The 12,714-nt window shown below is 42.0% G+C and overlaps 1 protein-coding gene across 21 annotated transcripts in view; it reads left to right on the top strand.

Moving 5' to 3' along the window:
• Positions 1–12,714, top strand: part of LOC109628709 (RIMS-binding protein 2) — a 59,328-nt gene that overhangs the window by 33,632 nt on the left and 12,982 nt on the right. For 10 of the 21 annotated variants that reach the window (XM_069510074.1, XM_069510065.1, XM_069510069.1 and 7 more), the window contains 16 exons: positions 1,068–1,151; positions 1,264–1,353; positions 1,581–1,703; positions 1,778–1,882; positions 2,121–2,171; positions 2,860–2,892; positions 4,562–4,745; positions 5,407–5,496; positions 5,940–6,145; positions 8,025–8,131; positions 8,224–8,333; positions 8,418–9,293; positions 10,654–10,680; positions 10,868–11,019; positions 11,128–11,607; positions 11,696–12,100. In XM_069510074.1, coding sequence (XP_069366175.1) covers positions 1,068–1,151; positions 1,264–1,353; positions 1,581–1,703; positions 1,778–1,882; positions 2,121–2,171; positions 2,860–2,892; positions 4,562–4,745; positions 5,407–5,496; positions 5,940–6,145; positions 8,025–8,131; positions 8,224–8,333; positions 8,418–9,293; positions 10,654–10,680; positions 10,868–11,019; positions 11,128–11,607; positions 11,696–12,100 — 3,123 coding nt within the window. Of the gene's footprint in view, positions 1–1,067; positions 1,152–1,263; positions 1,354–1,580; positions 1,704–1,777; positions 1,883–2,120; positions 2,172–2,859; positions 2,893–3,275; positions 3,297–4,561; positions 4,746–5,406; positions 5,497–5,939; positions 6,146–8,024; positions 8,132–8,223; positions 8,334–8,417; positions 9,294–10,653; positions 10,681–10,867; positions 11,020–11,127; positions 11,608–11,695; positions 12,101–12,714 lie in introns of all 21 variants that reach the window. The other 11 variants (XM_069510070.1, XM_069510083.1, XM_069510068.1 and 8 more) reach the window with 10 other exon arrangements.

The raw sequence follows: 12,714 nt of genomic DNA, 5'->3' as shown, positions 1-12,714 counted from the left end.
GGGCAAAATTAGCCCACAGAGCATGCAAGTTATATTTTTAGCTGCTAGGGTTGGTTGGTTTGGTCCAGACTGAAATATCTCAATAATGTTTGACAGATTTTCATAAATATATAAACATTGATGGTGCCAAGTGGATGGATTTTTGTGACCAATGACTGTGTTTATTGTTAATTCATGCTTAATTCAACATCAGCACGTTGTTTATATTACAGTGCCCACTATAATAACAGCATTTGATAGCATGGCTGTTTGACTCTTAATCCAGTTAACATAACAGATTTCAGTGTGAAAATGTCACCTGCCTGCTCATAAAACAGTTTCAACCTTGCTGAGTTTGAAAGAACCATAAAATATAAATAATCTCCTAATATAGACTTTATTCTCTCTGACATTGTGCTCATGGTGGGAAGCACGGATGGTTCGGTGAACTTTAACAATCTATTGTTAAACAATAGTAATACCTTGTAGTCACAATAAGTGAACAGTTAAGTGAGTGTCTGTGTTAAATTTAAAAATGTGTGTTAATTTCCAGTTTACCGTCTTTACTTGATTTACATTATTCCGAACACAGGTTGCAGTTTAATTATAGTTATTGTCTTGCTGTGTCATCAGTGGTGAGAGTAAAATATCTCTCCTGCAGGTGGTTTGCAATTAGCCTGTCTGTTCTGTTGCTTCCCCCCATACAGTCACAGTGGTAATACTTGATTAAGGTCCTGGGGCCATGCTGAAATAAGCTGATTTCTCCTATGCTGGTCCTGCATGTAAGCTGCATTTAGAATAATTAAAGGATGCTAAGCTTTGTAATACATCATTGCTGTGTGTCAGAGGTCAATATGGAAACTAAAGCCAATGTATTAAGCATTGCTGAATGTAAATGAAGATAATGTGCCATTATATTATATATTGTTTATCATGATTTTGCCTATATACAGTATGCAACCTGCTCTTTGAGAGTTAGCTCTTTTTAAAACCATGTGAAGAGCTAGATGTTGTTTAAGAGCCATGGTCAGATTTTAAAATAAGAATTCATTGTAACTGTCTTTGCTTTGTTATCATTGTTGGTTCAGGAAAGTGAGCTGAGCAAGAAGAGAAAAGAATGTGAAAACCTTGAGCATGAAGTAAAGAAGCGACAGAAGAGATGTCTGGATTTGGTAAGCAATCTTGTTCCTCTGGTGTTTCCCTCTCATGTGCTGTGTGGTTATTATAGTGGACATAGGGATGATTTGAGAGTCAGTTTTACCTGAACTTGTGCTTTCTTCATAGGAGAGCCAGCTTGAGGATGAGCGAGGCAAAAATGAGCAACTAAAGGAGGAGGCAGATCTCCTCAGGAGGAAGGCACAGCTGCTCGACCAGGTCAGTGTCTTCCCGCCCTCCCGAACTCTGTCCTGTTTTGTTTATGATACAATGATATTTTACCCTCCAACAAAGCTGAAATTTGAGGATGCAGTGATGATATAATGCAGTGATATAATTTAATGGACCCTGAATAAAACTTAGTTTCAGTGTAAACTGACTGATGTTATAAGAGAAAAAATGTCCCTTAAAGTATTCCGGTCATCTAACCCATGTTGTTTCTCAAGACTCGGGCTGAGAATGAGGAGCTGAGGGAAGATCTCTCTGAAGTGACTGCTCAACACAATTCAGTTCTCGAGGAGAACCAGAGACTCCGTGCCAAACTGGAGAACCTAGAGCAGGTCCTTAAGGTACAGAGCAGTGCTGATCCTCACCATGCTACTTGGAAAAACTGTCTTCTGATCATATTTCTTTTCTCGAATAGCATATGCGAGAGGTCGCCGAGCGAAGGCAGCAGCTGGAATTGGAACATGAGCAGGCACTGGCTATCCTTAAGTTCAAACAGGATGAAATCAAACGGTTACAGAGGGTAAGAACCTTTCTCCATCTTTAACAGATATATTTATTTTGCTCAAGTGAAGCCCTTTTGAGCCTTTGTTTTATTTCATCCATATTATGAGAAATGGGGGGTCTTGTCCAGCAGGAGGCAACCTCTGGGCACCTATAAAGCTCTGACTGTTGTCAGCAGAGCTCGCTGTGCTCTGAACTTGGCTTTTATGAGCAAATAACCAACATTACACTGACTTTAATATCTTTTTAATCACCAGGCTCAGTTATTTGCCAAGAGGGAGCATGAGGGAGTGGTTCAGATGCTGGAGGTGAGTTTATATTACACCACTGTGACTATTCATCAAAGGAGAAAAGCAAATAAACGTTGTTTTATACCATGCAGTGCTTCTATCACCATACATTCAAGCTTGAGATGCTTCCAGCACTTTTGAATGAGTTGCCACAATAAAAATGAGAGCTTCCAGAGTTTCTGTAAAGTCACACAAAAGAGTTAAAAAAACAACCAAATCATTAGAGGTGTTTCTTATCTCCTTTACATTAAACCAAAAGAGTATCATTATTAGTAATAGTTGACAATAAAGGTACAAAAAAGACATTTCACTGCAGCAGAAGCAGTGTGGACATGGTGCAATGAGTTGTTTCTGCTTATGTAAACACCTGGCGAGAAGCTGTTGCAGAAAATACTTGTATTTCTGTAGCACTGAAGGGCCTGGAAAACCGTTTGAACAGATGGCTGCTCTGCTATTGTGGGACTTTTGTGTTTGCTCTCAGTGTAAGTGTAACACACTTTGTATATAAAATGAGTGCAGTCAGTCGGTGACAGTTGAAGCCCTTGTCTGGCTTTATTTAATAATAAAATAAAATACAATGCTGAAGAGCCAACAGCAAGAACTCATTTCATCACGTCATCATCCACAGTTGATGGCTGAATATATCTGCGGTTTGTGCTCAATATTTCCATATTTGTTTCTAAAAGAAATATGTATTTCATTTTAGGATTTGACTCAGCTTGTGTTGCGGAGGGAGCTGGTAGAGTATAGCTGCTCCTTGCAGCTGCTTGTCTCCTTCCACTTGCTTTGTTTCACTCACTTTCCTTCTCTCAGTTTAAACCCAGTGCGTCACAGGAGAAAGGCTCTTTGCCTCCAATAGCCTGAGCTTTGTCACACAACCTCTCTCAGTCTGTTAAAACCATTTATTTGAAGATTATAAGGAATATGTGTGTTCCTGCAGAAGGCAGGGGTTGGCTATTGAAGACGAAGAGACATTCTGGTGACACAGGCTCCTGACAGGGGTTCTCCCATCATCCTGGACTCAGACTGCTGTGTTTCTACTTTATTAATATTTATTGTTTTCTGTCCCAGATTCAAGCATGTGTTTACCTTTGCCCTTTGTGTTATCTCTTTGCTAACCAGAGTACACTGGACTGCATGCAGGTACTGTTAACATTTAGCCAGCTTCTTCCTCTGCCAATTTATGTGTCTGCCATAAAACCTTCCCTAGCCCCTGTAGACAGAACCAGAAAATCCCTCTTCCTTTTATTTGAATGCAAAACATTTATAGAACTTAACCAGGTTTTTACAACATTTGTGTCAGGTAAATATACTTATGTTGGAACTGCTCTATCTGCAGATAACAGTTACAGCTGTGGCACAGTTACCACTACAAGCTGCACTGAGCACATTCACCATGGTCATCATGCTTGATTGTTTTTTGTAATTCTTTTAGTAAAGTAGAAAAGACTTTTCCATAAATCCAGCACATCACCAAGTATTAATTTGAGGTCTATAAGCGATTTCTCTCAGTGTTTTAGTTCTCATCACCACTTCAGCTCAGCGTCGCCAGGATACAGTTGACTGCAGGCTCTGGTTTGTGTAGGTGAGGGCTGACAGGAAATGTTTCTCAGACAGTTTCGTGCAGAGGCTTTTGTCAGATCAGGCTACCAGGAAACTCCCACCACAACCGGAAGTGAAATCCGCCACATAAAGACATTCAGTAAAGCTAAGGCCAACTTCTGTCGTTGTCTGGCAAATTACACTGCTAACTGCTGTCCGTTTGTTAAAGTGATTGAAGTGTGAAGCAGAAGCAAACTGTGTAACTTCTCACAACCTCTGTTACTTTCCAGCTCTGTTTTTTACTGCTGTTTCTCATCTAAGCAGAAAACTACCTGCCTCTGTTCCCCCCCCATCTTCTTCCCTTTGAGTCTGAGTTACTGCTTGCCATGTGTGTTTGCAGCTGTAAAGTGTGTTTTAGTAACAGCTGTCTGTCTTGCAGTACCATAACCTCTGAATGTAATAGTTTTATATTACAAACCTTTTTTTGTACGCAGCTTTATACTTGCTGTATGTTGCGGGTCTCCATTTGTGCATCCACCAAAATAATCATAAAAGTGTAAAATCAGATATGGGATTTTACATGTACATGCATGATTATAAAGGTTTTCCTTGTTAGAAATGGAACAAGACAATAGCAACTACTATTTATAAAAATAAAGATTTTATTTTATTCTCAAGTGATCAGATCATCACTTTCAAACACCGGCACAGAAAAAAATTAAAAGTATAGCACTTTATCATACAGTTACCACTGAAATATATTATTGATCACATATTGATTATATCCTATTTCATAGTGTGGAAAGATGGATGTTTTTACTTTGTCTGTATCTGTTCACTGTGTATTTTTTACGCCTTGTGTGTAGTCAAAGGTGCGAGACCTGGAGGATAAATGCCGCAGCCAGAGCGAACAGTTCGGGTTGCTGTCCCAGGAACTGGAGACGTTTCGACTGCAGGCGTCGAAGGTGGATCTGGCCGGCTCTACCCTCCTCAACAACCCAGCAAACCTCTCTCTTCTGACCAACGGGGTGGGCCTGACGACTGAGCGAGGTGAGCCATACCACCACGGATATGTACTCTTGTGACAACCAGGTGAAAAGGAAACCGATTTACTGCTTTGGTTCGTTCACAACATCTGCTGTACATATAAGCACAATACTAGATGTAATTAAAGGACTTGTCAACAACCTGTTCCTGGATGATGACTCTCAGAACATTATCTGCCTTATTTCCATTTTGTTTAATCATTGGCTAAGTTTAATTAAACTTCCATAGTGTTTCATAATTGAAATGTTTCAGTTGCAGAGATAATCTTGTCAGTTACAGAGTCCTGGCTAAAGTGCATGGCTTTAGAAGCAAACACATCCCAACAGCATCAGTCCTCACATGGACAAAAGCATCCAAATCCTTTAACTGTTCCATCAGGAATGTGTTTTAGTGTTTTTGTGTTATTAATAGGGATATTTATTTATCGTGTCAGTGTATTTTAATTTTGTATCAGTAAAATAGATTAAGATCAATTGCTTTCATTTCATTTCACGTGCTGTGACTTTAATACACAAATGATGTCCCAAAACAAGAACAGTTTTTCAAACATCCATTATAACACGATCCCATCCGAAGCTAAACATAACAACAGTGCAAATCTAGTCCACATCTTTCCTACTGTGTGTATCCAACCTCTTTCTCCTACACTGTTCGTGTGTTTTAGACTGCACTGATGGCTCATGGGATATGGTGTCTCTGGGTGAAATAGCCTTCTGGAGTCTTGAGGGAGGTGACACTCTCTCCTGCCCCGAGGGTAATGATCCGCTCAGTATGCTCTCTGTCTCTGTTACCCATAATATGTGTTGGGCACGGCATGTTCTAACCCGTCATCTCACCTACACCGTCCAACACTGTAACAGAGCTCGTGTGTAATGTTCGCCATCACATGAGGGTCTGAGGGTCTGAGGGTCGGAGAAATGTCTGTGGACCGCAGAACCAGTTAAGCCCCTTAACAGCGTTGGTGTGACACACGTTGCCACAACTTAGCATGACCTCTGACCTCAGACAGATGGAGACAGGATTTTACCCTCCACTGTTTAATCAGCCAGGTTCAACCTTGAGCCTCCTGCATGTCAACCAGTGACCTCACCCACCTAGCTGCTCACGGACTCAAGCAGGTTAACCAGTGAGAGGGCTGGAGGTGTTTGCTAAAGTCATGGATTATGTATTATCCTCTTCCCCTCTGTTTCCTGCTAGATGTGGCGGCTGCACTGCGGATGGGGGCCACCCCTCATGCCGCAGGGCTGTCCCGGGTGGAGCGCTCGCCTGTCACCAAGCACCGGGAGCTGCCCACCATCAGCGTCAGCAAGTCAGGCTCTTCCCACAGCAAGTCAGACACCACTCATCTCACCCCCAAGTCTGATTCCCACCTCAGTCCGCACAAATCAAGCCCAACACATGAGGTACAACCCCGAGAATGTACGGTGCAGAATTTGTTTATGTTTTTGTTCTTGTTATTTGTTACTTCTTTACCTTTTTCTACTACTACACTTTTGAACTCAAACTAATATTGCTTTGACATTTGAAACCTCTGGATATCTGTTGTCCAGAATGGTTTCCTTTTGTCCAACTTTTGATTTGTTGGTTAGTGTTAGATCCCTGGTTGTAGGTTTGTGAAAATGTATCCCTTGTGCAGGACTCTTACTCGCAAACATGTCTGCTTTCTTTGTGCGAACATAGACAGGCAGATCACTCATCAAGATTACCAAGACGGCTATGCACGAGCACATTGATTGTGTGGATTTAATGGATTAAAAAGCCCTCCTTAACCCTCTCTGTCATCTCACGCGAGTAGTCTAACAGACTACAGCTGAATACACTAGAGCCCCCTTTGCTTATATATAAGAGAAATAATTTGGATCTGCTGCCAGGATTCAGTCTTTTAATAATGCCATGTCTCCAAAGAGTCAGTCTCTGGTCTTGCATGGCAGACAGGTTGGTGATCTTTTCACTCGTCCCTCGTCTGTCCCTCGTCTGCACACAGTTCTGCAAAGCTCATTTTTAGTGAAATAATCCTCTGGCCAGTGTGGATTATAAAGGTTATACAGTAGTAGTTGTAAGTGATTATCCTTAAAAAGGTTTTCCCAGGGAGCTATAAATATACAGGCTCTCCCATTGTATTATGTGTTGTGGGTATGAATGGAATTCTAACTCCACTTCAGGTGTTATAATGATTCTACCAGCAACAGTGACTTATTAAATGTATTCATTATATAATACAAATATTTATATTTTCACACGAGCAGTAATTTATAAATTATGTTCTTGAGTCAAAAATGTGAATAATTTACTGTTTAAGATAATGACTGTCATGGACTTAACCTCATGGCCTTTCAGGATATATGTGTAAAATGCAAACTCATCCAGTACCAAATTTGCTGTCATTGCTGTGAAATGTGTTACAAAGGTTGCCAGCATGATGGCTTTCCCCATGTATCCTCTGAATTAATTAATTAAAGTTAACACGGGCAGATGTTATAAAACCAGGAACCATGGGGTCGACCGCTTTGGGTTTTCAGTAACATTACAGATAATAATTATTAGTAATCAAGGAGCCTGATAACTGGTATTAAGAACCAATATTTCACTTGTAGTTAAAATTTAAATCTTGGTGTTTAAATTTAGAGCAACACAAATACCTTCATTAAACTCCGACTACATAAAGTCTATGGGTACCCACTGTGGTGTCCAGGTGTTATTGTTATTTTTGGATAATCCATCTATATCATTGAAGGACTCTGCTCTGTGTGATGTAGTACAAGCCTGTAGAATGATCATACAGTTAAATCATCTTTAACTACAACATCTTGAACTAGAAGGCCACTCCAAGGCTTATTGGCCACATTATCACCTTATTATATATATAATGTTGACATAAGATGCATATTATTTCTTGCAAACTGAAAATACTGAAAATGTCTGTAATTCTTCCAAAATGGGTTCTTCCTTGACAGATAACTTTTTCTTCCAACAAGTTTCTAGAAAATTAGTTCATTTGTGTTTTCTAATCTTGCTATCAGACAAAAAAACTACAATGAAAACATAAACTCCTTGGCTGAGGAGAGAACATTAAGATAAAACATATAAGAACATTATAACCAAGGACTGTGGTATTGGGCATTTGTTTTATTTAGGTGTACCTAATAAATTGGAAACTGATTTGGTTGTCAGATGGTTGTTTATTTAAGTCATTTCACAACCATTTTTGTGCTTTTTCTTTTCACTGAAATAAAATGTATCAAGTTAATCAGTCATTCATTGGTCTGTTCATGTTGTTCGCAGGTGGATACTGCCAGTGAAGTAGAGGAGTTAGACATTGACGTGGCCCCAGCACCTTACTCAGTCAGCAGAGGAGCAGCAAAACTTCAGGTTTTCATTGCAAGATATAGGTGAGCTTTATACTGAGGAGGTCAAGTCACTACATCGACAGTTTGCTATTGTCTGAAGAAAAGAACTTAATTAAAAACATTACTTTAAACAGCTATAATCCTTATGATGGCCCCAACGACAACCCTGAAGTGGAGCTACCACTTACTGCTGGAGAGTACATCTATGTGTATGGAGACATGGATGATGATGGCTTCTATGAAGGTAAATCCGCAGTCTAATTTGTTACATCTACATTTTCGTGCTCCTGTCTGTTCGTTGATTTCAGTTGTTTACTGTGGTCCATAGGTGAGCTGATGGACGGACGGAGAGGGCTGGTCCCCTCTAACTTTGTGGAGCGTGTATCGGACGACGATGTCATGAGCAGTCACCATCCAGAGACAGGGGACATGTCCCATAACTCCCTACTCGACAGCAGCCTGCACAGTGCCAGCCACCAGCATCACCTACACCTGGGCGCCAGCACCTCAGAAAGGACAGAGGCACCTGCTCCCTCTGGCCCTGCCTCAGCCCCCACAGATTCAGCATCAGCCTTGGCTGTCCCAGCCCCCCTCACCAACGGCCTGGACTTGGATTTGGAGGAGGTGGGAGTGGACATTGTGCCTTACCCACGTAAGCTCACCCTCATCAAGCAGCTCGCCAAGAGCATCATCATTGGCTGGGACCCTCCGCTGGTGCCAGCTGGGTGGGGCAATGTGTGGAGCTATAACGTGTATGTGGACCAGGAGCTGCGGATCAATGTGCCCTTCGGTTCCCAGACCAAAGCAGTGCTGGAGCGGCTGGACATAAACCTCAAGGCCTACCGTGTGTCAGTGCAGAGCCTGACAGAGAAGGGCCCGTCAGACCGCCTGCGCTGCAGCATGCTGGTCGGTCGGGATGTTTGTGTGGCGCCCACACAGCTGCGTATGGAGAGGATCACCGCCACCTCTGCCAACCTGACCTGGCTGCCCAGCAACAGTAACTATGTGCACATTGTGTCCTTGAATGAGGAGGAGTGTGAGCTGGTGAAGGCTGGCTGCTACTCACTGTGCCTCAATAACCTCTTGCCCAGCCTGCAGTACACCGTAAAAGTGGAGGCACGGCCGCACCGCACACCTTGGGAGTTACCTGTGGAGCGACGTGAACACAGAAGCACTACAATCACCTTCAGCACACTGATGGCAGGTCAGGATTAAGTATTTACTCTAATATCATATTACTCTCTGAAGATGAAGAAGTCACATGTATTTATTTTGATACTATTTTTGTCAGGTAAAAATTTAATCAAACATTTCAAAGGTACAGTGTGTAGAATTTAGTGATATCTATTGTTGAAATTGCATGTTGCAGCTGAACACCCCTCACCTCACCCTCTCCTTCCAAACATGAAAAGAACTTGTGGTAACTTCAGTTGTCATAAAAACTCAAAAGGTTTAGTTTGTCCAATCTGGACTAATGTAAAAAACATGGCGGCCTCCATAAAGAGGACCCCCCCTCGATGTAAATATAAAGTATTTGAATATAAAGGGCCTTTTCTGGGGTAAAGAAAACTACAATTCATACAATTTAGATGAAATGTCAAAACATGAGGATTATTCTACATTGAATTTCTGTCAATAGTTCCCTTTCACCTATATCTTTCACACTGGGCCTTTAATTTGATAAAAGTAATGAAAATGGCTTATTCCATCAAGTCATTCAGATACACATATTTGACCCACATAGTACATCAGTGTTGTATTCCAAAAGTGCACTTTTGTTAAAGGATGTGTAAATCAGATATATCTAATACAGAGACGAACTATAAAATGGCTGGATCAAACAAAAACTATGGATTAGATACAATCGTATGTGCTCAGTACTGCAAACACCAAAAAATGTGTATAATCTAATTTTCAGTATGATTTAATTCACAAACACTCCAGTGTGTATGTTGTATAACTAACTCATTCACTCCTACAGTCGAGCTCTTCATATAATCTCACTGAACCTTTGAGTTGCAGAGCAGCACAGTTACTTCTCAGAGCTACAGTGCGTTGTATCTTGTTGTGCAAATGAAGCTGTTTCATCTTGAGTGTCGTGTTGATTCTCTACCTCCCAACACAAGGTCATCAATTTATTCATGAGGACTGTTTTTATTAGCTGCTCTGAATCACTTTGCCTTTATTAAACAACCAGGGCACCTTGATACAGATATATTGCTTGAAAAGGGGGAAATATCCAATTTGATTGGTCATTTCAGAGGTCATAATAAAAAGGCATGCATTATCGTAGCTACTGGTCATTTCCTGTGCATCTTTTCCATTTGTTTTATATTTTCCTGCCATTCCCACAAAGCACTGACCTAAAATTCTGCTCCGACTCAAGAAACAAAGATCTGCTCAGTGTGAGGTTGTGGTATTTTGCTGAAGACTGTGGGAGCTATTTCGTTTTTGACCTTAGTTTGAGGCCCTAGGCCTTAGGCCTGAAAGCTGTATATTGATGACCAGTGTCAGATGAGATGTAAGTTGTATTTCTCTAAAAAAATCATTCAAATGTGCTTAAGTTTCATGCCCACACACTGGGAACCCAGGTATATGGTTTCTGAATTCCTACTGTCCCTGTAGAGTGTTAGACAGCAGCTTCCTTGGTAAAAACATGTGCTCTTTGTGATAATTAATTCTAATCCCAAACAAGCAATTCACCTCATCATAGATTTATATAGAATCATGCTTTTTTATCTTTTGCTTTCGCTTGCGTGATTCCTTTAATCCCTGCAGGTCCACCTGATGCTCCTCTGGACGTACAGCTCGAGCACGGACCCTCTCCAGGGATCGCCCTCATCAGCTGGCTGCCAGTCACTATAGATGCTACCGGGACCTCCAACGGAGTCCGTGTCACTGGATACACCATATATGCTGATAAGAAAAAGGTATGAAAGATATTATCCGTTGAGTTTTTTATAGATGAAGCTGAGTTTGATCATTTGAATTTCACATGGAAAATTTTACCTGTGTCCCTGTCGTTCTTTTATCTAAAGGTGCTGGAGGTGTCTTCCCCAACAGCAGGCAGTGCCCTGCTGGGGCCCTCTCAGATCCAGTCCCTGCAGGCAGCACAGGAGCTCACTGTCCGCACCATGTCTGCCCATGGGGAGTCCTGTGACTCTTTGCCAGTCAATGTGCCGTCCAAGCTGGTTGCCATCATGGCGGGCCCAGCTATCACCGCCCCAGCTGTGCCAGCCCCTCTGCCCTGTGCCCCTGTAGGTCCCAGCAACCTGCCCTCACCGCAGTCCTACATGAACTCTGCTGCCAAAGTCTCTGTGCTGCCCAGCACCCTGCCATCAGACACACACTACACTGGCCTCACAGTGGAGGCTGCTGCCAACTTTCCTACTGCTCTCCACTCAGAAGACCTTCTCTCATCTGCCTCATATGTGAAGGCCTGGGCCAACCCCTCATCTGCTGCTGCCTTAGCCGTGTGTGAGACCACATTACCAGTCACCCCCTCCATCACTCCAGTGGTAATCCTCACTCTATTGTCTAGAAGAGACTGCAAGTGTTTTATTTTTTTAGAATGATTAAATAAATAAATAATTTCATTCTGCACAGACTTTTTCTCCTCTCCAGGTTAGTGTGACCTCCCCCACATCCTCAGCACCTCAACTATCTCCAGTAGCAGTACCAGCATCTGCACAAGCACCAATTATGGCAGCAGCAGCGATGTTGGAGCAGCGCAGAGACACCGACAGCCCTGGATCGATACGTCCTTTCCCATCCATCACAGAGTTCATCGAGGACCCCAGTGCCAAGCTCGGGATCCCTGAGCGCATTCCTACCCCACCAAAAGCCCCGATCACAGACCTTCTTAACCCTCAGGACATAAACGTCCTCCGACCACCCAGCACTTCCCCACTGGATTCAGAGGTAGAAGAGGAGCAGGAGAATACCCGCCTGGTGTCTATCGAAGAGTTCTTGAGACAGGACCAGGAGCCAGTGTACAGCGGGAGGCAGCAGGTCAGTCCTGACAATCAGCTATTGCTTTAAAATAGTTGACTCATCACTAGAAAGATAAGTGTAGTATGTGCTCTAGGTACGGCTGAGAGCTTGTCTGAAAGAAGGAAGATCGTTTGGTCGAGATGTTGTCGAATTCAACTGCACTAGTATCATATTGCAGAGGTGTAGTAAAGTACATCAAATAGATCTAGTCCACATATAAAGTTGCTCATTTCTTCTAGAGCCTCAAACAGTTTGTCTTTTATCTGTCTTGATTATGTTCAGTCATTTGAGCAGCTGCTGACCTGAGGGAATGTCATAATGTCCAGTATGTGTTCGTGATTGAGTCTTAGCTTTCAGATTTGAAGGAACACAGTAGTAAAGCAGGAATCTGCTGATTTCAGAAATCACATTCATTGAAGCAATATGATATAGAAATTAACTGAAATTTGCACAGCTCTTAGAGCCTGATTCAGCTTAATAAAATAATTTCCTCTTTAAATTATACTTTTTTAGTTGACAGGTATGTGTCGCTTGTAATGCAGCCTGTCACATTAAATTAATGGAGACAATGCATGATGCAAAATTTTTAGCATTTACTATTCTGTATTTATCTCACATCTTAAGAAACCCTC

This window comes from Paralichthys olivaceus, chromosome 15 (genome assembly GCF_024713975.1).
Source record: "Paralichthys olivaceus isolate ysfri-2021 chromosome 15, ASM2471397v2, whole genome shotgun sequence".
NCBI classification, from domain to species: domain Eukaryota; kingdom Metazoa; phylum Chordata; class Actinopteri; order Pleuronectiformes; family Paralichthyidae; genus Paralichthys; species Paralichthys olivaceus.
This window is presented reverse-complemented; position numbering and strand designations above follow the sequence as displayed.